The 26217-nt window shown below is 43.5% G+C and overlaps 1 protein-coding gene across 3 annotated transcripts in view; it reads right to left on the bottom strand.

The window, feature by feature from the left end:
• The window catches only part of ankfn1b (ankyrin repeat and fibronectin type III domain containing 1b), a 133687-nt gene that overhangs the window by 4286 nt on the left and 103184 nt on the right, over positions 1 to 26217 (bottom strand). For all 3 annotated transcript variants that reach the window (XM_058060991.2, XM_058060990.2, XM_058060992.2), the window contains 16 exons: positions 21436 to 21655; positions 21089 to 21296; positions 18619 to 18816; positions 17908 to 18021; positions 17713 to 17810; positions 13866 to 13956; positions 9506 to 9613; positions 6875 to 6974; positions 5544 to 5676; positions 5341 to 5460; positions 4646 to 4861; positions 3809 to 3975; positions 3589 to 3739; positions 869 to 1037; positions 636 to 802; positions 52 to 259 (listed from right to left, as the gene is read on the bottom strand). In XM_058060991.2, the coding sequence (XP_057916974.2) occupies positions 52 to 259; positions 636 to 802; positions 869 to 1037; positions 3589 to 3739; positions 3809 to 3975; positions 4646 to 4861; positions 5341 to 5460; positions 5544 to 5676; positions 6875 to 6974; positions 9506 to 9613; positions 13866 to 13956; positions 17713 to 17810; positions 17908 to 18021; positions 18619 to 18816; positions 21089 to 21296; positions 21436 to 21655 (2468 nt within the window). The remainder of the gene's footprint in view (positions 1 to 51; positions 260 to 635; positions 803 to 868; positions 1038 to 3588; positions 3740 to 3808; positions 3976 to 4645; positions 4862 to 5340; positions 5461 to 5543; positions 5677 to 6874; positions 6975 to 9505; positions 9614 to 13865; positions 13957 to 17712; positions 17811 to 17907; positions 18022 to 18618; positions 18817 to 21088; positions 21297 to 21435; positions 21656 to 26217) is intronic.

Here is a 26217-nt window from a genome sequence, read left to right as displayed (position 1 = left end):
AACCGACTGGAACAAACTTGGGATGCAAATTGTTCCAATTTGGGGTCCGACCTGAGTGCTTGCGGCAAGGTTCTGGTGACGGCAACGGCGAGGGCATGAAGTCAGGCTGTGATGATGTCGAGGGAGGCTTCTCAGGCAGCACCTCTGTCGAGAAGTCAATCAAGCCACTAATGGAGATGCCTCCTGTTGGCTGTTTGTAGCGGGCGTACTGCAAGGCCTCCATGATCCACCTGGCGTCCCGCCACACCTCCTCCATTTGCTGTCGGAAAAACCACATTCATTCATTCGTCTGGACGGGACAAAAAATTCTAAAATAAAAAACAAGCAAACCAAAAAAAAACCCTTCAACTATATTAGGAAAGCAGGAAGTGAACAAATGTAACAGTTACTGATTGTAAAAGTACCAGATGGAGGGGTAGGATTTAATAAGCTTTGCTTCTTCCTACTCCTTTTGGACATGTGGAACTGTGAACTGATTATGGGATGCATTCAATTGTAATCTGATGCATGTTCAAATGGAATAAAACCATTACCATTACCATTACCATTACCATTGCCATTACCATTACCATTACCATTACCATTACCATTACCATTACCATACATAAGGAAAATGTTGTGGCTGTGCTGCACACCTGAATGTGATCTTGGAGCTGCTGGTGCTTCTTCTTTGCAGCAAGGAGCTCCTCTTCCGAAAAGGCCTCCCTCATGGCCTGCTGGGACATGAGAGACTCCAGCTCCAGCAGGGCGGACACCCGGCAGTACTGGCCGATGAAACCGGGGCAATAGGCATTAAAATGAACTGGCAGGAGAGAGGAGCCGGGTTAAATGAAGTCAACCAGATTCTAACCCTTGTTGTGGGACTCACCCAGTTCAAAGATCTGCAGGGGGAGTGTGAGGAAGCCAGAACGGGGGGAGTAGGGATTATTCTGACCGGGAGCCGTGCACACTTCGTCGGAAGGAGGCAGGAGAAGAAGGAAGGACACTTTGTCACCAAACTCCAACACTTCCTGGGTGTAGATTCGGAAGTCCTGTGCCTGGAAACGTACGAATGGTGAATCAGCAGTCTTCCAACAGAAAAAGTCTTCATCCAAACTGCTTGTGCCCTCTGAATCTTAATTATTCATCTTTTCAAGACAAATCCATGTGTCCAATCAGCATTTGGAAGCAAATGTAAGGTGAAAGAACCCAGCGACCTAGTCTCTCTGTGCATGGGACAATGGTAGAACAGAGAACTGTATGTTCAAGGACCGCCAAACAAAGTAGGACAAATCGTTGCTCGCATTAAACATTCAAAAACTGGGGGATTTCTAACTAATAGTTACTGTATTGTCATCAAATAATATTTACTGTAGGTTTATTATTATTTACTAAGATTAATATTAATGTTATAATCATTTAAATAATAATAATAATAATAATAATAATAATAATAATAATAATAATAATAATAATAATAATAATAATAATAATAATAATAATAATTATTATTATTATAACAATAATATAACAATATATATAACAATGTTATATATACAGTGCATCCGGAAAGTATTCACAGCGCTTCACTTTTTCTACATTTTGTCATGTTACAGCCTCATTCCAAACTGAATTAAATTCATCTCTTACCTCAAAATTCTACACAAAATACTCCATTATGACAATGTGAAAAAAGATTTTTTTGACATGTTTTGAATTTATTAAAAATAGAAAACAAAAAAATCACATTTACATAAGTATTCACAGCCTTTGCCATGAAGCTGAAAATTGAGCTCAGGTGCATCTTTTTTCCACTGATCCTCCTTGAGATCTTTCTACAGCTTAATTGGAGTCCACCTGCAGTAAATTCAGTTGATTGGACATGATTTGGAAATATAATAACTGTCTATATAAGGTCCCACAGTTGACTGTGCATGTCAGATCTGGCCTGTATGGTAGAGCGGCCAGACGAAAGCCACTCCTTAGTAAAAGGAACATGGCAGCCCATGAGAAACAAAATTCTCTGGTCTGATGGCTTTCGTCTGGCCACTCTACCATACAGGCCTGATTGGTGGATTGCTGCAGAGATGGTTGTCCTTCTGGAAGGCTCTCCTCTCTCCACAGAGGAACGCTGGAGCTCTGACAGAGTGACCATCGGGGCCTTGGTCACCTCCCTGACTAAGGCCCTTCTTCCCCGATCGCTCAGTTTAGAAGGCCGGCCAGCTCTAGGAAGAGTCCTGGCGGTTCCAAACGTCTTCCATTTACCAATAATGGAGGCCACTGTGCTCATTGGGACCTTCAAAGCAGCAGAAATGTTTCTGTATCCTTCCCCAGATTTGTGCCTCAAGACAATCCTGTCTCGCAGGTCTACAGACTTCTTTTGACTTCATGCTTGGTGTTTGTGCTCTGACATGCACAGTCAACTGTGGGACCTTATATAGACAGTTATTATATTTCCAAATCATGTCCAATCAACTGAATTTACTGCAGGTGGACTCCAATTAAGCTGTAGAAAGATCTCAAGGAGGATCAGTGGAAAAAAGATGCACCTGAGCTCAATTTTCAGCTTCATGGCAAAGGCTGTGAATACTTATGTAAATGTGATTTTTTTGTTTTCTATTTTTAATAAATTCAAAACATGTCAAAAAAATCTTTTTTCACATTGTCATAATGGAGTATTTTGTGTAGAATTTTGAGGTAAGAGATTAATTTAATTCAGTTTGGAATGAGGCTGTAACATGACAAAATGTAGAAAAAGTGAAGCGCTGTGAATACTTTCCGGATGCACTGTATATCATTATTATATTGGATTATATTATGTATTATGTATAATATATATTGTATTCATCTTTTCAAGACAAATTCATGTGTCCAATCAGCATTTGGAAGCAAATTTAAGGTGAAAGAAAAAGAATCAAATAATATTTACTATAATCTTCTTCTTTCTTTCTCTTTGGGCTTTTCCATTCAGGGGTCCCCACAGCAAATCAATCTCCTCTTTGGTCTTCCTCTACGCCTCCTACCTGGCAGCATCCTTCTACCAATATATTCACTATCAATATCAATACATGTCCCAACCATCTCAGTCTGGCCTCTCTGACTTTATCTCCAATGTCCCTCTGATGTACTCCTTCCTGATCCTATCCATCCTGGTCACTCCCAATGAGAACCTCAGCATCCTCATCTCTGCTACCTCCAGTTCTGCATCCGGTCTTTTCCTCAGGCTGGACAACATGGCTGGTCTCACCACAGTTATGTATACATTTCCTTTCATTTTAGAGTTTAGAAACTCTTCCATCTCAAATCACGCCTGACACGCATGCTGAAAACATGGAAATGTACTCCAAGATGCATGCTTGTGAACTTGGGAGTCAGGTCATTTCCTGTTGGTAGATGCTGTATTGGGAAATAGACAATGATTACCAATTTATGGGAAATCCAGACCACTGACAGAAATCATGGGAGTTAGTGGTCTAACCAGAAATGGCCAAAAACCCTCACTGGAATAAAGTTGGCGCTCCACGGATTGAAATAGTTTCAGACAATAAATGATCATGTGGATTGTGATGAACAGAGACGAGAAACCACAGAGTTTGGCCTGACTCTGACCTTGTTGCCGGGGACATTGATGTGGGCCATCAGATCCTTGATGGCCCCACGCAGGTCACGGAGGAGGTGCTGCGGCCCGCTCTGCAGGCTGGTATCCGTCTCCATTGGATCCTCCAGGGAACTGAGGGCCTGCAGCCACTGCCACTCCTCCCTGAAACCACAAACACGCGAACTAGCGGTAGATCCTCTTCCTTTGTGATACGTCACAAAGAATGCCAACCTGGATACGTTGTTGTTGTCGCGTATCTTGGTGTGACAAAGGACGTTTGGGAGCTTCTGCGGCACCAGCGCTCTGATCTGCTCCACTGATGTACACAGCTTCAAATATCCCAGGTATAAACCAGGAGACAAGAGTTTCCTGCTCCGTCTATGATAAGCAAGCTTCTCCTGTGTGCAGAAACATGAATACCATGTTGTTTTCCTTACAGCGACTCTGATAGGTTCAAAGCCAAAATTGCAAAAAACATCCCATTTAGCATTTTGCTGTATTTCATGATACAGTTTAGTCATAATGGAGCAAAAAACAAATATTCTAGTGCACTGCGGTTTCGCCAAAGGGGAATGGGCTGCCATTGTTTTGGAACCACAAGAACAAACCTACTTATACTGGAGACAATACAGGATGTGCAACTATGTTTAATATGTTCTACAAACAAAATAAACCAGAGAATGACTTCCAGATTGAAGAATTTGGTAGCAAAGCTATCATAAACAAATTTAACTGTTGTTTCAAACGGCCTGACTGAGCAACTTTGAAGTAGATGGTTGCGGGATGATGACTATGATTACACTTACTAACATTGCATAAGATTTAAACACAAGGCATAGCGGCCTGTGTTACAAAATGGTTTTTTTTTGCTGCTTAACATCACCTTGCATTTGATTTGGTGTGTTTAATAAACAACAAGGTAAAGAATATCTAATTATTCCATCTTTTTTCAATCTTTTGCAGATTTGGACACCTTTGTAAAAGTCGCTATGAAACATTTCATATATTTCCAAAGCGTTTTCCAAAATACAGCTTTATCCCCATCCGTGTATTCCTGCTCGCACGTACATGCAGCGTGATGAGAAGCATGTCCAGAGCGGTGGGCTCCTCTGGGGAGGAAATAGACTTGCGTTGCAGCTGCAGTTTGCAAAGCTGCATCCAGCGCACGCCGTCGAGGTTTGGAGACGTGCTCATATCCTTCAGGAGAACTAGTAAGGCGTTTCCGTGCTTGTCTTTGATGGGCTCGAAATACATCTGACCCAGATCCTGCGTTCCCAGCATGCTCTGCGGGAAGGTAACATCATCATGGTAATGGTTTTATTTCATTTGAACGTGCATCAGATTACAATTGAATGCATCACATAATCAGTTCACAGTTCCACATGTCCAAAAGGAGTAGGAAGAAGCAAAGCTTATTAAATCCTACCCCTCCATCTGGTACTTTTACAATCAGTAACTGTTACATTTGTTCACTTCCTGCTTTCATAATATAGTTAAAGTTTTTATTTTTATTTATTTAATTTAATTTAATTTATTTTTTGTCACGTACCGAAGTACGAGGTGATATGAGCATCCAATGCCATAATGGGTACCATAGTAAGTGTCAATATAGTGATATATATATAGCACATCATGACTGGTTCAAGACTCTTCATCCTTGGATTTAGCAAACATCAACTGCTAAATACATAAATAAATATATACATATATACATACATAGCCACCCCATTTAGTTCCAGGGCGAGCATCATTTGGAGTCCTACCTGAAGATGAGAGATGGCTTGTAGCATCTTGAGGCGTGTCTGTAGAGTGCAGGAACAAGACGACTGGGTGGGATTGAGGTACTGCTGCAGCCAGGTAATCTCCTCCCACAGGTAGGACACCTGGACCAAATATCCAAAACATCAACAATGTTAATTGTATTTAAAAAAACTCTTGTAGTCCAGGTGCTTGTACAGTAGTATACCTTTGTAAACCAGAGGAAGTCCTGCATCAGAGAACTGGAGTAGGAATCCTCAACCTCCACGATGGGAATCTGGTCCTCGGGGGTCACCAGGATGCTGTCATCTCTGTAGAATATGGACGTCAGATATAATCCTCTGGAAGCAAACACACTATGTTATTCACAAAAGTCATGTACAGTAAATACCAAAGAGTATATTCTGTACTTGATTAGGATGCATCATTGCACATATATGGGTACTTATAGTGTACTGCATTTTGCTGTAATTGCCATATGGAACCCCCAGTTCAGTTTTATATATGACCCCTATAAATATGTCTCAGTTTTCATACACTGCCTCAATTATCACATGACCAAAGTAGTCCTAACTAGGAATCACGTGCCCAAAACAAAGCTCTTCTTTTAGAGTTGGCATTGGCTTTGTGACCGCATCATTCATTCATCACTTCTATACATTTCACATAGTTTTATGAATGTAAAAACCATCATTGTTCTAGATTTAAAAAGTTTTGTGTATGTTGTACAAATAAAGAGTACATCCATGAAATTGCACCAATAGCCACGTATACATGGACCCAAATATTCCAATTGGATTCGGGTTATTTGCTCAAACGGGAAGAATGTAACCTTTGTATACACCTCATTCCGAAAGAAAAGTGCCAATCCGAATGAATATATAATCGGATTCCCAGGGGTGGAATATTCCTTTCCCCAATCCGATTGAGGTATCTTGTACCCGTTTTTCTTCTTCTTGTCGTTTATTGGCGGTTGGCAAGCAGCTTTGGTGTGCATTAGCGCCATCTGTGGAACAGAATCTAAACCCTTCTATACGCCATTCACAAGTCCAGTTTTATTAATAAAGAAAATACATATCTATATAAAACATGTGCCGAGCTTTATTATAAAATATTAGCAAGATTGAACTTTATCTTTTCCTGTTCCCGGGTGCGTTCTTTCAGCGAATGCTGAGATATGACGTAACACGCAGCTTGAGATGTTGTTTGATTTAAAAAAATGGAGGCGAGCAATCGGCACTGGACTGCTAAGGAAAGTTTGTTTTTGATTAAAACTAAATTTCAAGACCAGACGAAGGAAAAACTGGCAATACGGAGTTATTCCAACAAGTGGAAGAAAAACTGAGGAAGTCGGTATCACGTGATGTTGGTGTTTACGCTTTACTGGGCATGCCCCATTGACTATTCTGGTTGATTATAGCGCCGCATGTAGACACGCCATTGGAATATTCCTTTCCATGTATACCATTGCTTTCGGAAAGGCCATTCGGAAAGAGAAAAACTCCTCATGTAAACGTGCCTATTGAAAATCTCATTTACCTTTTCAAGCTTTTGACAAATTTGCTGGTGGGTTGGAAGAGGTGACGTAGGCTTTTGGACACCGAGTGTTTCCTGCCTTGTGCCGGAACTTTGCACTGTTCTGTGAGGACAAAAAAAGGCATCAATTATCTGAATAAAAGTGATTTTGTGTGTGTGTGGGAGGGGGGGTGTTTGTTTTGGACAAATTGTGCCGTGACCGTGAGTGGCCGCAGCCAATGAATACCTCTGTCCTGACTCCACACATCTCCCGCAGTGACAGGTTGTCACCTAAATTGACAACAAACCTGACACGTTCAACAACACGCTGAAATGTTTTTTGACATTTCGTGCGCTCCGGTGGCTCGGCACCATTTGACAGCCAGAAGCCAGACTATGGGCCTTGGGGGAACCACTAGCTCTCAACTCCCACAGGGACACTAACTGTGTGTGTGTGTGTGTGTGTGTGTGTGTGTGTGTTTACCTGTGCATACTTTAGCTGCTGGAGCATGGCACGTTCTGAGCTACCATAGCCAAGGAGTTGTAATAATATGTGTGTGTGTGTGTGTGTGTGTGTGTGTCGTAACCCTTCGCCACTCACTGACAGGGAGGTCAGTTAAGTCTGTGGGGACATGTTTATTTTTAGTGGGCCTTCAGGGGGTTGGAGGTGAGAGAGAGTGGTGTGTGTATGCATGGATGTTTTATGCTGTTGGTGAGATAACGCACCTTCCAACTCATTAGAAACCCAGCGCAGACCCCCCCCCCCCCCCCAGGTGATCTTACTCTAGCCCCGGGCCACTTAAAGTCAATAAATCCCCTCATTCAGCAGTCCTAATTTTCTCTTCAGGTGGACAAGACGAGGCGGAGTAAAAACAGCCCCACTCACGGGTGTTTGACACTGAGTAAGACAGACAAGTGGGGCTGACTGCTGGGGTGCCAGTGTTAGTCAAGGCCTCTTTCACAGTTTAATTAATTGTGTTTGGACAAGGGGGAATGAGGGCGGGCGTGGGCTGCCGGGCGGCCGTACATGGACATGCATGCACTTGAATATTTGTCTGTGCATGTACATGTGTATCTATGTCTATCTTTATGTGTGTATATGTATGGACTGTACTGTAGACAGGACTGTGTGTGTGTGTGTGTGTGTGTGTGTGTGTGTGTGTGTGTGAGGCTGCAGTAAGTCAGTGTAATTTATGCCCTCCCGACTCCAGCCTCGTCTCTAACAGGAATAACAAACATGACCCCGGGACACGGCACCTTGGCTACTGTGCCTGAACTTTCAAGCTCAATCAGGAGTCGTCTGAATAACGGCAAGCTCAAACTCAATACGGACTATTATACTGGAGTGTCTTGAGCATTCACTGGGGTGTGTGCGCTCCACAGTGGACAATAGTAAGTGGGTGAGTGTGTTTGTGAGAGAGAGAGAGCGAGAGAGAGAGACAAGGCTGTCAATGCTGAATGTGTGGACAGCTTCTGACACTTATGGGAGCAGCTTACAGTCACCAGTGTTTGGAGAAACCCATCTGCACTTTGTCATTACAAGGGAAGGGGAATGGCTGAGTCATGGAAAGAAGCTATTATATTTCAGTTGGTGCCCCCCCCCCCCGCAAAAAAAGTAAAAGTCCTGCCTCTGATTGTTAAATGTCCATCAAGGTGAGAGAAAACAGTAAGATTTGCTGCACCTGCTGACCCTGCCATAAATCGCTAATCGAGTATTTTCTGTAACTTTTTGCTTCAGGCTGTGAACCATCAACCATCACCCCTCAATGACAATGCATATTGGACGCATAAATGTCACTTAACAGAAGTTGCAAATAAAGACAGATGATTTAAAGGGGACCCATTACCTATTTGGACCCTTTGTATTGAGTTGTGGACTCCTATAGAGCAGCTACACACAATAACCCAGAACAGAAAGTGTTCTAGTTCTTCCAGAATCTGCACCTATTCAGCTGTATTTAATTTGATTTAGTCTGTTTTAATGTATTCCACCCACGGCCCGCCTCCGGGCATGCCCACTCTGCTGTGATTGGTCACATGCCCAAAGTGCTTCCTTACTAAGGACCAAATAAGTGGGCCGGACTGGCCCTCTGTGACATCACAAAGGAACAGTTTTACCACGCCTTTTGAAACCGAGCGTTTTGAGACATCCCAAACGTCTTTCAGGGCTCACTTCCAAATGTGCGCACAAAAACATTCAAAAACATTTAACGGCTTAGCATATCTTGAGCTACAATTGGTTTTAGCGTGAACACACCTGGGTATAACAAATCAAAGATATTTCTGCCGTATGTCTCCATATAACGATGAAGCTGGACCAGGACGTTTGTCTGGCTCGCCTCAAGTCTAAAACCACTTATACGACAGAAGACGTCTGCTCCAACTGCTACATCAGCGCTAAGGAGTCGCCCCCGGGTCGCGGGTCGCGGGTCAAATATATGTGCAGCTCTCGTGTTTTACACTCGTACTCCCCTTGTTAAATCTAATGCCATAATAAAAAACCGAGAGGCAGATTAAAAATCACACGCTCATCCATAGTTGATTGCTTTAAAGGCCTTGCGGTCTCAACTAACCATGTAAATCATTCCCGGTGTCATGTGACTACTGAGTCTTTTAGCAGCCCATAAATCAATCCAAACCATTTATTATGTATACCGTGACAGACGCAGCTCTGATGGGCATCTTTTATTTGGGCAAGCAGCTGGTCTAGAACCTCCTTCTGGCCTCTCTGGCGGGGAGCTCGGCTGTCCATGTCCCTCCAACCTGTTGACAGAAAGATTTCATAATGTGCTGCATTTACGGTATCTCATAAAAGAGTACACGCCTCACATTTCCGTAACCGGGGACAATGCTATAGAAAAGAAAGATTTACTTTAGAATAGTCAGTGTACAACTTGTCGTGGAGTGGGCACCGAAGGGGACAGAAACTTTAATCTCGACCTCACCATATTAAATATATGCTGGGTCCAGGTGATGTGTATGGTGCCAGGGGCGTCCCTCATGGCCCTTAATAATGATCTAAGTCCAACTGAGAACATTTGGGGATGGACAAAAAAAAATGGACAACACCAATGGTGTCGGTACTTAAAAAAAAGGGGGGAATATGCTTTCTTTAGCAACTTTTCCCTGCCGACCGGGCTTCGGTTCGCATCCCAACTTGAGTCTAGAGTTTGAACCTTTTTCATAATCTTCAACTATCTTGTTCATTCATCCTGCCAGCATACAAGTTGTGCTTTTAAAAAGTTCCAGCCCATTCCCTGGTTCCCCTCGCCTTTTTCCCAGATGGATGTGTCATCCAATCTATTACCTACCTATCTTCAATCTCCGTCCTCATGTTTCCACAATACAGTGTTACATTATTACTCAACATCATTCTGCATTATGCTTACAGCCATTATCTACACGGCTGTGAAGAGGACATGTAGTGCACATACTTTGATCCTGTAGTTGAGTTATTAAGGTATATCAGGTGTTACATTCAAGTCTTTGTATTTGCACAAAAATTCCCATCGCCTAAAGGACACAGCTGCCATCAAGATGGATGAGCATTTTTTGTTCCGAATAGTTTCTATGTGGAGCTAACATTACACTGCTTTATCATGTTGTAAAAAAACAAAAAAACAAAAAAAAAACGGCATGGAAGTGTGTTCTGTGTTGGGTGTGCTAATTTTTTCACATTGCTGTAAATGGCATTTGTGGCTCTTCTATTGTTCGTGCTAAAACTGCTTTGGGAAACATGCTAGCATGGTCCATGACTTACAGTCGATACGAGTTGCCTGATGGTGCTCAAGTTTTTAAACCAATCTTGCTCAAATTTTACACACAAATGCTTGTGATTCCCCTAAAAGGTCTCTACCAAATTTTGTGGGGATTTGACAAAACACCCAAAAGTTACATTGAGTGATTTGGAAAAGCTCAATGAGCTGTATGAGAATTTTCAATTCAATCAGATGATTTGGGGTTAATAACATTACTGTCGGGCTGCACGGTGCACGAGTGGTTAGCGTGGAGACCTCAAAGCTACGAACCAGGGTACAAGTCCACCCTCGGCTATCTCTGTGTGGAGTTTGCATGTTCTCCCCGTGCATGCGTGGGTTTTCTCCGGGTACTCCGGTTTCCTCCCACATTCCAAAAACATGCTAGGTTAATTGGCCACTCCAAATTGTCCATAGATATGAATGTGAGTGTGAATGGTTGTTTGTCTATATGTGCCCTGTGATTGGCTGGCCAACAGTCCAGGGTGTACACCGCCTCTCGTCCGAAGACAGCTGGGATAGGCTCCAGCACCCCCTTGTGAGGAAAAGTGGTAGAAAATGATTGGATGAACATTACTGTCATGTTGGGTATTTGTCAGAAAAAAAATAATAGCATAAGCAAAACAGTAAAGGCGCATGTTTCGACAAATTTTTGTGTGTGTTTTCGTTTGTGGATGATCGCTTCAAAACTACAAAAAAGTAAAATATAACAAATATAACACATTATGGAGTTACTATTTTTACACCAGGACGTGGAGGACATCTATGACTTTCGTTTAGTTAATGAGTTCGAAGTACGATGGAGAAGTGGTTAGCATGTATACCACACAGTCAGGAAATTGGGAAGACCTTGGTTCGATTCTCTGAATTCCGGGTGGCAGGAAGGGACATCCCTGAGGATGTGCCCCCTAAAAGACAACGTATGGTGCATGTAGGCCAGTTGGTCAAAACACGTGGTGGTAGCGGGGATGGAAAAAAATAAAAATAACACAAAAAGTGAAAATAGCGACAGTCGCGGGATCTGGGAATTTCTGAGCCTGGTGACATCATAAAATGCAAATTTGATAAGTGAATTTTTAGTCAGTTTGTCTGTGATTGGCTGGCCACCAGTCCAGGGTGTACCCCGCCTCTCGCTCAAAGACAGCTGGGATAGGCTCCAGCACCCCCGCGACCCTCGTGAGGATAAGCGGTAGAAAATGAATGAATGAATTTTGAGTCATACTCATAATTTTTCTCATTTACAGTATTCCTGTATCTCTAACCATTTCCAAGCTACAACCGTCTTCTTGCCTTAAAGGGTTAAAATAAATCAGTAACAAATGCAAAATAGTAATGCAAGGAGACGAGGCATGTTATGTTATATAGAGTCAGTTGGTGCCAGTTCGCGCCAATGCAATTTGCTGTGGCGCCTAGTGTCGCCAATAAGGTGCCTAGTGGCGTGCAGTGGCTCCTGCCTCCCAACTGGCTCGTGGTGGCTCGTAACGGCGGCAAAAATTGAGTTTGACGGCAAAAGAAAATTTCTAAATGATTAAAATCTTTGTCGCGCCAATTGCTTGATGCAAGTGTCCACCAAGTGGAACCAAATGTCACAAACAATTCGCGTATTTGAATCCACTGGAATGTAATGATGCGAGCCAAGTTGCGCCAATAATGCTACGAGTCCACTGGGCTGGCACCAGTTGGTGCCAGTTCGCGCCAATGCAATTTGCTGTGGCACCTAGTGTCGCCAATAAGGTGCCTAGTGGCGTGCAGTGGCATAAACTGCCTCCCAACTGGCTCGTGGTGGCCTGTAACGCCTGCAAAAATTGAGTTTGGCGGCAAGAAAATTTCAAAATGTTTAAAATCTTTGGCGCGCCAATTGCTTGACGCAAGTGTCCACCAAGTGGAACTAAATGTCACGAAAAATCCGCCTATTGGAATCCACTGGAATGTAAAGGTGCGAGCGAAGTTGTGCCAATGATGTTACGAGTCCACTGGGCTGGCGCCAGTTGGTGCCAGTTCGCGCCAAAGATTATGTGTTTGGCGGGTAGTGGCTCGCTGTGGCGCCGAACAACAGCACCAACTTCTGGCGGCCCAGTGGACTCCTAGCATAAGAACGGCTTAGGACCCCCACTCTATTAGCTCCTTCTCAAACAGATAGGGAGCAGTGTGCACATAGAACAGTCAGTGCACACACAGGCACCGCGGCTGGAACATAACACAGCACACTTTGCCTCCCAAAGCAATAAAAACACAAGCGGTAACGGGACATTTACCAAATGCATCAATGCAAAGTCTGTATGTTCCATTAAAAGAATACTGAAAATCTATTCACTATCTCGGACTGCATGAGAAATCACACAGACACTCTTTCTGCCTGTGCCCCCCCCTCCACAGAAAGTGATCCTTCAGCACCGCCTGCCCTCTTTGCATCCCTTCGCTTGCTCCCTGAAGGATGTGTCAGCGATAAACCCACCTCCCTCTCTCTCTCTCGTACCATCCCGCACCACCCTCAGCACCAACTCCCACTCCTGGAGCCCCCCGGAGGGCGATTGGGGCTAAAACACGGTGAGCTCTATTCCCGGAAAAGGTGCCTGTCCAGACAGGACAAGCGGGCCCTTTAATGGGCGTCCACGGCCCGGTATAAGGCCCCCACTGTTGGGGCCCGCGCCGCGCGCTACGGCACAGACATGCAAATATTTCCAGTGGTAGGCCCAAATGGAAAACACAAACACGCAACATCGAAATTAGCTCGCAGAGCGGGAGGAAGGTAGACAGTTGAGGGGGGAAAAAGAGAGAGAAGGAAAGCCCAGTCTCTTGAAGAGAAGACACATTTGCCTGAAAAAGCACATTCATGTGTCCCCCAGATGCGTTAAAGGGTGCCACACACACACACACACACACACACACACACACAAAGACAACACTGTGGTGTCCTCCACACCTCAGCTGTTGTTGCACATGACTTCACTATTAAACTTCTTGGCTGAACTCGGGCGGCTTCTTTTGTCAGCCAGCGGCAAACACCAGCTAGAGGCTACGGTTACACTCTCTGACGTCTGAAGCAGGGGTCCCACCAGCGGGGCCCGAGCACGGTCCAGCTGTCACCCTGGCTGGTGATGTCAAAGCGACGTAAGGCGTGACGTTTGAATAGCAGATGAGTCGAGCAGAAAGTGTGGGAAAGCCATGACACACGGGCAGATGAATGTGTTGGGAAAACTACTTCACCGAGGCACGCTTGTTTGAAACCTTTGTCAACTTTCTGTAAAATAAAGACTTACTGGAAGGAGCGGCGCAGGCAGGGGTGGAAGCCAGTGCGGGCCCCCAGCCTTTCATGTTGTAGGCGGACACCTGGACGTAGTAGGGGGTCCCCTGGAAAGACAGAACAACATGGTAAATTAAAGCTGCAATATCAACAAAAGAGCAATCAATGCTAGTCGTCTTCATTCAAAATGGCGTAAAAAAAAGTACAAAATTAGTTATTTTCTGCCGTGCCCTCCAAAGGAACGGATTTGAAGTCCTATCAAAAACCTGTAAAATGAATATCTTTATCTGTCCAAAACACTGCATGTGTTGCTGGCACCATCCCCGTCCAAGCATGACACTGCAAACCTTGAAGAAATTTTATGAGGCCTCTCAAGCTCCCCTGACACCTCATCACCCCCCCCCCCTTATTTGACAAGCACTGGCCTACACTATTTTCCAGCGATATATTAATGTCACACATGCACAAGCTCTAGATGAGCCAAACCCACGTGTACCATTATACGACCATCACGCCACAGATGACAGCTTTGTTATAAAGGGAACAAAAGGCTTCACTACACACCTTAAAATAAAGCTTCATCAATTTGCTATGCCGTTTATCAACTCCTATAAAGTTAGGTTCGGCAGCTACATACATTAAATTAAATATAAATATCCAAGGCTGCAGGGCGATCGAGTGGTTAGCGCGTAGGCATCACAGCTAAGAGACCCGAGTTCGATTCCACCAATCTCTGTGTGGAGTGTGCATGTTCTCCCCGTGCATGCGTGGGTTTTCTTCGGTTCATTACTGGTACAGTAAACATTAATAAATAGATACGATCAGTTTCTCAATAGGGCTGCACGGCGGACGAGTGGTTAGCATGCAGGCCACACAGCTAGGAGTTCAATTCCACCCTTGGACATCTCTGTGTGGAGTTTGCATGTTCTCCCCATGCATGCGTGGGTTTTCTCCGGGTACTCCGGTTTCCTCCCACATTCCAAAAACATGCTAGGTTAATTGGCCACTCCAAATTGTCCATAGGTATGAATGTGAGTGTGAATGGTTGTTTGTCTATATGTGCCCTGTGATTGGCTGGCCTCTCACCCCGCGACCCTTGTGAGGATAAGCAATAGAAAATGAATGAATACTTTTCCAAAGAAATACATCTGGAATAGGTGTAGATTCTGGAAGGACTAGAAAGCTTTCTCTGCTGGTTATCGTGTGTAGCTGCTGTATAGTTGTCCACAACTCAATACAGTAGTTCACCTTTAAAATGGGTATTTAATGCGCTGTAGCTCACTAAGCTATGCTGGTGTTTATGTCCTTCCTGTCACCGTCCGTAATGGTACGTTGTTGTGATTTATGGCATCTGCAGAGTTAAAAGTGTTGATGTAAAAAGTGGATTAAGTCAACAATAGTGGCTTCTTTGGTCTCGGTTGAAGACAAGCGGACAAACACAGCTCATTAATTAAAGCTACACACACAGATACGCCAATAAAGACGAGCTGTATGGGCTCCTACGGCCGCTCTATGTGCAAAAAAACGCAAATAAATCCTACTAAATTCTCACAGAACCAAGTGTGTGCGTGTTTGTAGAGGGCAGAGGGCTCCATCAACAAGTTCCGCCTGTGTCTGTGCCCAGCGTTCTGACAGCATGCCTCTGTCTTCCCTTTCTCAGCCAGATCAATCACGGAGCCGCCAACACTTTCCCGACCTTGCCTTGACCCCTGTCATGTGACAGAGCTTCGGGTGCAGGCAGCAGGGTTCTCAAGAGGAGAAAGAAGCGTCTCTCCCACAAACAAACCCCCAGGATGAGTCCATTAGTCTACCCCGAAACATAAATCAGGTGGCAGGCTACCAAGCTGCTCTTTTTAAACGTGTTTGGCAACTGTTGCTCCTCAATGGTCCGGAGCCATTTGGAACTCCTGCAAACTGGGCAATTGTGTTGTTGTGCCAGGTCATAAGTCTCTCACCTCGAGTGGCCGGGACTAGCGATTCCCGTGGGTCGTTTGTTTGATGTGCGCAATAAAGAACTCTGGAGATGATTACACACAAACAGTGTGTAAATAGTCTGGGATAATAGACACTACGTATATTATCAGCCTGGCACCACTATAATACACGGTATGTACATATAGTACTTTGAAGTACTTTTTACTAGGTTAGGAACCATGGCGTATACCTGTATACTCTATATTACCATACCATTGGCGATAATGTTTGTTATCAACACAAAACCAAGAACCAACAAGAAAATATTGGTAATGGTAATGGTTTTATTTCATTTGAACGTGCATCAGATTACAATTGAATGCATCACATAATCAGTTCACAGTTCCACATGTCCAAAAGGAGTAGGAAGAAGCAAAGCTTATTAAATCCTACCCCTCCATCTGGTACTTTTACAATCAGTAACTGTTACATTTGTTCACTTCCTGCTTTCCTGATATGTTTAAGGTTTTTTTTAATTTTTATTTTTTTAATTTTTATTTTTGTCACATACCTAAGTAGGAGGTGATATGAGCATCCAATGCCATAATGGGTACCATAGTAAGTGTCAATATAGTGATATATATATAGCACATCATGACTGGTTCAAGACTCTTCATCCTTGTATTTAGCAAACATCAACTGCTTGTATTGTTTCTTGAATTGGCTCATCGTTGTGCATTGTTTGAGGGTCTTACTCAATCCATTCCATAGTTTGATTCCACATACTGAAATGCTATGGCTTTTTAACGTAGTCCTAGCATAGAAGTGTTTCAAATGTACTTCTTCCCTGAGATCATATTTCTCCTCTCTTGTAGAGAAGTATTGGATGACATTTTTAGCTAATTGCTTATTTTTAGCCTTGTGCATTATTTTAGCTGTTTGAAGATGAACTATATCAGCAAGTTTCAGTATTTGTGATTTTAGAAATAAGGAGTTAGTATGTTCTCTGTAGGCGGCATTATGAATTATCCTTACTAGCCTTTTTTGCAGTACATTTAGCGAGTGAAGATTGCTTTTATAGTTATTAGCCCATATTTCCACACAATAAGTAAGATATGGTAGAACCAGAGAGCAATAAAGAGTGTGGAGTGATTTCTGATTGAGAACAAATTTTGCTTTGTTCAAAATTGAAATATTTCTGGCCACCTTATGTTGTATATTTGTAATATGAGGTTTCCAGCTCATATTTTCATCTATTGTGATCCCCAGAAATGTATTTTCCTATTCTATTTTTATATTACTATTCCAAAAGGTTGTAGCTTGACAATGGTAGGAGATAAAGGAATGCTGTAAATAATAAAAATCATCAGTATGACCCAAAATTTGCGATGGCAGTAAATTCACTCATCTAATTTAGGCATCATCATCATTTACAGCGGGACATTGAACACCACTGCTGCTTTATACGTTATTAGGAATGTTTTTCCAGCAGCAAATTCTCCCGTGTTTGGTTTTTTACATTTCCACTACCCCCCACCATTATAGCGATGTTTTGATCACTCCCGAGCTACATCCTCTGGGATTTCCCTTCCTGCAACCCAGAACACGGTGAAGCTCCAAAAATGTGCTTCTTTGTGGACTTTGCAGACGCTATAATCTTATCTCTAAAAGTCTTAAATTTAATTCAAGTGTAGAATTACGTAGACTGGCAACCGTCCGCTGTCACCAACAAGTTTCGAAAGGCTGGACTACTGTGGGATGAGGAGAATTGGCTAATTTTGCTCTAGACAAAAGCGACTCGAAGGATGATGAAAGAAAGAGAGAGGCTGACAACATGTGTGACGAATTAATTATGAGGCTGTGATTGTCATGCTGAAGAAGACAACTTTAGCGGTTTTAGTTCCCAGGAGGAGGAAGAGGAGGAGGACAGCTATGAATGAACAACTTACAGAGGTGAGTCCAGTGATGTTAAACTGCAGCAGAGTCATGTCCTCTACCATCACCTCCCCCAGTACGCACCTGAAGGACGGCGTTGAGCTCCAGCTCACTGCAAACACACAAAAACACAATACAAAAGGATTTTTGGTAGATGAGAGGGTGACGTAGGACTAATGTTAAAGACTTGATGGGGCACAGCGCCCGACCTTTGTATTTGGTAACCACAGCTGAACTGACGCACGGCGGTTCCTGGAAATCCACCCTTAGACTGGTGCTGCTGCTGACAGACAAGCGCACTGCACTGGGAGTGTCTGGAGGGTCTAAGTGGATAAAGCACAAAAAAGTGCCAGATTGGACACAGCGAGATCTTGTACATCTTTCATGCATTTCAGTGCAGCTCTCTGTCGGATCATTTTAATGACATCATTCGCTTAGTTGCACAATGAGGGGCTCGTTCTCGTGTGAAATTGAAGCAATTTACTGTCACTACTGCATGGGAACGACAGCGGCGCAGCATGCAAAGACACACAGAGGGAGTGAACATAAACATCATTTGGGCACGCAGCGATTTGTCCTGCGCACAAATCAGATCGTTGGGTGAAAAAAACATCAAAGCTTGAGGATTGGTTTGGCTTCACGGGCATGCGTGCCTTTGAGTGTCTGTTTTTGCGGGGTGGCTGTCTACCCAGCCACTAAATGTGTCATGAAGTGCCCATAAAAATTAACACACACGCATGCACCCACACCCACACGCACACACACACACACTAAGCATCCTAGTGTGGAAGTCATTAAGTTGGCCCAGACAGAATAGCAGCAGAAAACGAGCAGAAAAATGAAAAACGGCTCCTTCAGAGGTTCCGCAAAGGTTCCCAAAATCCTTTGTAGCCGCCATCAAAGTCTTGCTGGAACCTTACTTGCGTGCTCAAAGCCTGTCTGCATGCGTCTGAAGAGCCGCAGACGCCAATCCCAGGCCTTAAGCTGCCTCTCCCGGTCGGATCCCTCACGCTCACCGGGGCCCTCGCTGCCGACTTGGGTCTGAAGCTCGGCCACCCGCTGCTCAGCCTCCTGCACCAAGGTGGCCAGATGGACCGCTCTACCCTCCAGACTCACAACTAAGACACACAAATCATTTTGAAATGATAAAATGGACATCCAGCATGTTGGAATTCACATTTCCCCTCAATGAACCGACAAGACAAATAAGTTGCTACTCACTTTCAGAGGATAGTAAATCTGTACTGCTATTGTATGGTTGTGGGAATGCTGGAGCCTACCCCAGCTGCTTTACACAGACTCCTCTAACACTGTCATTAAACCCAACACTTGCGGTATTAAGGTAAACAGAAATAAACAGTGATAAACATTTTCAATGACAGCCCGACAACACTGTGCTAACACAATGGTCCATCACCATTTATGACCACTAGGTGATCCCGGTTGCTATGGCAATGGATGCTAGTATCCTTTTATTGGGATGTACCTTTGACATTTTGTTAGTAAAGTTATGTTATGTTTTTTTAGAGGATTAGACTGTATCTCTGAATGTTCTGAACTTCTGTTTACATGTCAGTGTTATAATTGTTTAGAAAAACAAACATTTTCTATGCCGCTTATCCTCACTAGGGTGACGGGGGTATGCTGGAGCCTATGCCCCTGCTTACTTTAGGTGAGAGGCGTGATGGGGGGAAAACTAATAAATACAGTTAATTTGTAATTTTTTTATTATTGTTTTATTTTTATTTATTTATTGCCCATATTTCTTTTTAACACTGTGGACTGTAAAAAAACAACAAAAGAAAAATACATTTTGACAGTAAAGCTGACTTGGTAGTAAGCAGTGAATGAAACAACAACAACATTACAACAGGGAAATTCATTGCGTCGACTGAAACGCTGAGACCGATTCCCTAATAAACATTTAACAGGGCTTTTCTTCTCAGAGGATGACAGCATGCAGACGGGTTTGAAAGTGAGGGCCAATCGCTCTTCGAAGGGGAACTAAAGAGTATTTTCCCTGCAAAACTGGTGGAACATTTTCATCTGTTTAAATCATGAAGTGCAGCGCTGCTGGAGGAATGTTTCCTGGACTGAAAAATATCAACAACGAATATTTACTGACGTAAAAAAAAAAAAAGACAGAAAATTGTGAGTGACATGACAGCTAATTAGATCATTCACTTGATGTCCAGAGGGACAGCGGTCTTTTACTGTCATGAAAAGACTATAATAAACAGGTAATGCAAAGAGGCTCAGAGAAGACAATAGCATATTGTCTCGCTTTTGGCGGCTGCTCACTCACCAAGTGTTTAGGACTGGTGTGAGTCTGTGTTTAGTCTGTGTGGCCTGCGTTTGTTCACAGTGGATTCCACTGTTGAGCGTTAGATTCCACTGTTGACAGTAAGTTTAAAGCTCTGTGTCAAAATGTCCATCTGGCTGTTTGATTCCATGGGCCCTTTAGTGTCTCCTCGGTGGCTGCCGGGGTCTTCTCCTCTAATGCGCGTGGGTCAGTTGTTCTCTTTGATTGTATGCAATGCGCACGGTGAGGCAACAGCTGGGGGTTGAGGTTTAAGGTCGGGGGTTCAAGCTAGGACTTACTGAGGGGGCAGACTCCAAGCCCTAATTTGGATATGGACTTTCGGATTGCTGGAAATAGCTGTAGAAGAATAGCTATAGAAGGTTGGGAATTGTTGCATATCTGCTAGAGCCTATCCTGGCTGACTTTGGGCTAGAGGTGGGGTAATAATAATAATAATAATAATAATAATAATAATACATTTTATTTGTATAGAGCTTTTCAAAATACTCAAAGACACTTTACAAAAGAATGGAGTTGAATAAAAACAACACCCTGTCCAGGGTACAGTCCAGGGTACACCTTGGACTGGTGTCCAGCCAATCACAGGGCACATATAGACAAACAACCATTCACACTCACATTCATACCTATGGACAATTTGGAGTCGCCAATCAACCTAACATGCTTTTGGAATGTGGGAGGAACTGGGAGAACATGCAAACTTCACGCAGGGATGCCCAAACGGAGAATCGAACCAGTGGGCCACCCAATCTAGTTGAATGCTAAAAAAAAAACCTCCATGCATTGGTGTATAGTGAATCCTTCAGAGTTGGGACACTATAGACAGATTCTGGCCAGATTCCATCATCTTGATGATGCATGTGTGCTGTTAGGAATGGAATATGTTCCATCCGGTTTTCTTAGTACAGGAACATAATATCTACCACAAAGACATAACACATTCAGAAGACCTTTCACCCTGTTTTTATCGTTTTTTTACAAGCTGTGCACTGACTACTCTTAAGTTGACGGCATATATACTGTATATTGTTCCTTGAGAACATAGGTATAGGTGTTTATTTACTCACAGTGAGGGCTCTCTTTTGCGCCGGCACGAAGCAGCAGCTTGGCCATGGGCACGTTGTTGGTCATGATGGCAATATCGAGGGGCAGTAGGCCCTCGCTGTTTGGGGTGTTGAGATCCAGCTCCTCCAAGCTGTACTGGGAGAGAAGTAGCTGCACCAGGTCTAACTCCTGGTGCTCCACTGCTTCAAACAGAGCTTCATTACCCTGGAACTGCAACAAAGAGGATACATTTGTATCAGCTAGTGTATACACCGACTCTGATCTGGAGCATGTGATGTTCATACCTGAAGTCTATTTTTAGACAACAATATCCATGTGCTTATTATATTTTCCACCCTGTTGGACTTACGATGGTGGTTTTGCGCAGTCTCTCCTTGTCTCCTCCCCGTCCTGACACCACGCTGTCCTCCAAGGCGGCGGGGTTGGTGCTCACACGGAACTTTCCAGACAAGTTGCGGTACAGGCGGCGGGCTGCACTTGGCGAGGACAGGCTGGCTGACTTGCGGGCCGGGGCCGGCTGGTGGGCCTGGTCCCCCCTCATGGGTTGTGTCATCTTGGTGGAATCAGCCCTGTAGGAACCAAAAATGAGAGCGGGAGAGTGGAAGAGTGGAAGTTTAAAGCACGGCATTGTAAACCCAAATTCAAATCCCTGTCATACAAAACCACAGAAAACAAAAACAACAGGAAAATTGCCCTCATGGACGTAATACTACACTCCGAGCTAGATGAGCCTGCAGGCTTTGCTACACATCTTAAAATAAAATCAGCTATTATTAATAATAATCTAACCTATCATGATGTAGCTTTTAAAATGTGAATGCAATGTTAGCACTGGAGCTGCTGGTGTTGCTAGTATTTGTCTGCGCTGTGGCATGGTCATACGTAAAACTGGCGCCACGTGCACATTGTGGCTTTTCAGTTTATCACGGTACATGGACGGCGACGCCACCTCGGTAGCTGTGCCGTGTTTCAACGTCACCCCTTGAGACTTTCAAGCAGATTACCATCTTCTGCCTCTTGTGTCTCGGCATCGCTGGTATGGAGACTATGTGCTTTCTCCAGTCTGCCATGGGAACGTCGCAGTCGCCGACGACTTTCCAGGACGGACGTCTGTTCAGTGGTGTTGGCACACACTTAGCCGCTGAAGGAAATGTCAGCAGGAGCCTCCAGACGATGTGATAGGTCCCACACAGCAAACACGACAGCGGTGAGATAAATGAAGCCCTCAAGTGGGAACTTTCAACAGTTTGCTCTCATTCTTCTCCCTGAATTCCCCTTGACCAGTCGTCTCATAATTCACATCTTACTCTGACTTCAAGGAGAACTGCACTTTTTTTGGTAATGGTAATGGTTTCATTTCATTTGAACATGCATCAGATTACAATTGAATGCATCACATAATCAGTTCACAGTTCCACATGTCCAAAAGGAGTAGGAAGAAGCAAAGCTTATTAAATCCTACCCCTCCATCTGGTACTTTTACAATCAGTAACTGTTACATTTGTTCACTTCCTGCTTTCCTAATATAGTTGAAGTTTTTTATTTTATTTTATTTTTGTCACGTACCAAAGTAGGAGGTGATATGAGCATCCAATGACATAATGGGTACCATAGTAAGTGTCAATATAGTGATATATATATAGCACATCATGACTATACATAAGTATAAGTGTGTCCCATTATGTGCATTAATGACATGTCTCTTATTAATCCGTTTTTACATTTTTAGAACACACAGAACAGATAAAATTGATGTTGATGTCCCACATAAGGATTGTGGATGGGCAAAATTCCAAATAAAAGTGCAGTTTTCCTTGAATGAATGTAAGAAACCGGGTCTTTGGTTAACAGCATTAAGGTCAAACTCAAACCAAAATGGACTCTAACCAAAGCAAATGGTGCCATAGAAACACCCAAAGACAGACACCCAAAAATACTAATGTAAAACAAATTTTCAGTTACAAAAAAAAGTGATTAAGTTTGCTAGCGAGGATTCGTGTGCTGTTTTCACTCCCTGCTGTTAAAATGCTACGTAAGTTAAATGCTTATGTTTTGTTGTTGGAAGCTGAAATGAGTGTTATGGATGTAAAATGAGACAGGCAGAAACACAGAGTGTCAAACTGGATGCGCCGGCGGGTTGATAGACTGTTACGAGGGAATCGGAGATGTGTAGCCTATGCATGCATGTGTGTGCGCGAGCTGCAGCCGATGACGGATAGCCTCCTGTGAGCCATACATCTGAAAGGATGATGCGTCTTCTCTTTAAGGCGTGAAATTCTGAGATCTTGCACGCTTGTCTCAGTACAGTCCACGGCCTTTGTCTGGTGTGTATTTTGTTATGTTGTATATTTTGCTCTTGCGCAGTAAATCTCATAGAAACACTCTTGGTATAAAATTCCACCAGTTGACTCGTGAAGAGTGATCCAAGATGGCAGCGTAAATAAACGGGATGGCCGCACGGTGATCGATTGGTCAGCATGTGCAGATCGGGAAGACCTCGGTTTGAGTTTGCATGTTCTCCCCGTGCATGCATGTTATGCTAAGAGTCCACTGGGTGCAGGCCGAGCGAACGAGTCGCCAATGAACCTAATGCTAAGAGTCCACTGGGTCGGCTGGTCCAGTTTGCGCCAATGCAATTTGCTGTGGCGCCTAGTGGCGTGCAGTGGCTCAAATTGCCTCCCAACTGGCTCGTGGTGGCCTGTAACGGCGGCAAAAACTGAGTGTGCCGGCAAGAAACTTTCCGAATATCTAAAGTAGCAAGTATTGAAAATTGTCACAAGTGGAATCAAATGTCACAAACAATCCGCCACAGCGAGCCAATCACATAATCTTTGGCGCGAAATGGCTCCAACTGGCACCCGCCCATTACATTCCAGTGGATTCCAATAGGCGGATTGTTTGTGACATTTGGTTCCACTTCCACAATTTTCAATACTTGCTACTTGCATCAAGCAATCGGCGCAATGAAAATTTTTAATATTTAGAAATTTTCTTGCCGCCAAACTCAATTTTTGCCTCTGTTACGGGCCACCACGAGCCAGTTGGGAGTCAATTTGACCCACTGAATGCCACTAGGTGCCACAGCAAATTCACGCAAACTGGACCAGCCGGCCCAGTGGACTCTTAGCATTAGGTTGATTGGCGACTCCAAATTGTCCATAGGTATGAATGTGAGTGTGCATGATTGTTTGTCTATATGTGCCCTGTGATTGGCCAAAGTCAGCTGGGATAGGCTCCAGCATACCTATGACCCTAGTGAGGATAAGCTGTATAGAAAATGGATGGACGGAGTCAGCATTGGCCATCAGGCCACATGTCAAGAGCTCTCCAAAAGGCCAAGAGCAAGTTTGTCAAGTAGAGCACATCTGTAGGAAAAATGTTATTTATATTCTCTCTCTCTGCGATGGACGTGCGAGTCCACCCGAGCACGCTTTACACACACAAACCCACCACCCTTGCACATGCGGGGCCGTACGACAGCTGACGGAGGCCCACATTGTGGATGTTTCAGCAGCCCTTGCAACAAGCCCTTTTTTCACAGGGCCGATACACCCAAAATACCTCCTCCGATCCCTGTCCCTTCCCGCTCTGTCCCATCCATCTCCACTCCCTCCCGTAATAGACGACTTATTTTAGACATCCTCGTGTTCCCGGCTGGGTCTAACCTATTCCAGTGTTCCAGATAAAGCGTGGCAGGTATTTGGAATAATTTTTCCATAGGCCTGGCCTGGAAGATAAAACAGGAGATATATTTGTAATGCGTGCGCCAGTATCCCATTTCAAAGAGAAAGCCCATTGGAATCCAGCCCCGGGCTTATTGTTATTTGCCTGAGATGGAACAGATGACTTTTTTTTTTTTTCCTGTCGGCAGGATGGTGCCCCATCGCTCTTTGACGACATCAGAGAGTGTATTTGTTGAGAGTGTGTGAGGCCGTATAGACAAAGAGATGCTGCATTGGACATGTGAAATGGGGATGTCATTTCCCAATGACAAGGCCTGTACCACTTCAAACTGTCAACACAACACAACTAGGATGCACTTTGCTAAAACAAACACACTCCAAAACAAAGCAACCTAAATGTAGTCTTATTATACGTACAGTACGTATACAGTAGTTCTAGTCTACAGTGGTTTCATTCACTTTACATTATTTCCTAGGGGAAAAATCTATGATATATTCAATATCAATACATATATATTCCACTTTTTTTAAGATAGATTATATATATATATATATATATGCCTGACTGCCGTATAATAAATAATAATAATAATGTGGAGAATAAATACATGACATCAAATATGAACAACAATGTACAGCATAAACAGTAAATTGCACATATAATTTAAATAATTTAGAAGAAATAATAATTTTTAAACAACACACTAAGTAGGCACAGCATGCATACATGGAATTATGTCTGTGCACTTCAATTGTGCAAAAAAGTATGTTTTGGGGGAAAACTATGTGTCTTAGCCTGTATAGTTTGTAGTTTGTTTGCGTTTTACCTGAAACCCATCGTTTGGGTTGGCACAGCTGAATTTTATTTTAATTTCAAAATATTCACAGTAAATGCAGATAACGTGCTTTTAAATTGAGTTGCCATCACCAAACCTTCCTCAGAGCACCCCCCCCCCCACCTGCAGTTTTACCAAAGAGACTCTCACCTTGTCCATGTTTGGTCTTCCATACATCACACAATTTCTTTGGCGATGCACAGAATGGCAGAAAGGGGGGTCAATTACTTTCACTACCTTTGATTGGTGATTAGTGATTAGTGATTGGGTGAACATTTGTAAATAAAAAGTGGCTATTATTTTCTTTTTGTGCTGAAGTCACAAGTAAAACTGAATTTCTATGAAGGAGAAGCTAGGTACGTGTGTTTATGTTACCTCCTCCAAGGAAGTCATGTTTTCTTTTTTGTCTTCCTGTGTATGCTGTAATTAATGCCAGGGCGTCCATTTCATAATCACCTTTATGATGTATGTAACTCGCCTTTCTTCCTTCTATCAAGCACTGTGCTCCTAGCGCAGTAAAGAGAAGTTCACGCGCACTACGTACTCTTAAGTGTTAGAATCCATGAAGTTATTTGAGTATACCAAGAGGTGCAATTCAATCAATTTGACAAA

The sequence above is a fragment of the Doryrhamphus excisus genome, unplaced genomic scaffold (genome assembly GCF_037039965.1).
Source record: "Doryrhamphus excisus strain RoL-2023G ecotype Guam unplaced genomic scaffold, RoL_Dexc_Guam_v1.1 HiC_scaffold_24, whole genome shotgun sequence".
NCBI lineage: Eukaryota > Metazoa > Chordata > Actinopteri > Syngnathiformes > Syngnathidae > Doryrhamphus > Doryrhamphus excisus.
Note: the sequence above shows the minus strand (reverse complement) of the source record. Positions and strands in the feature narration are given on the sequence as shown.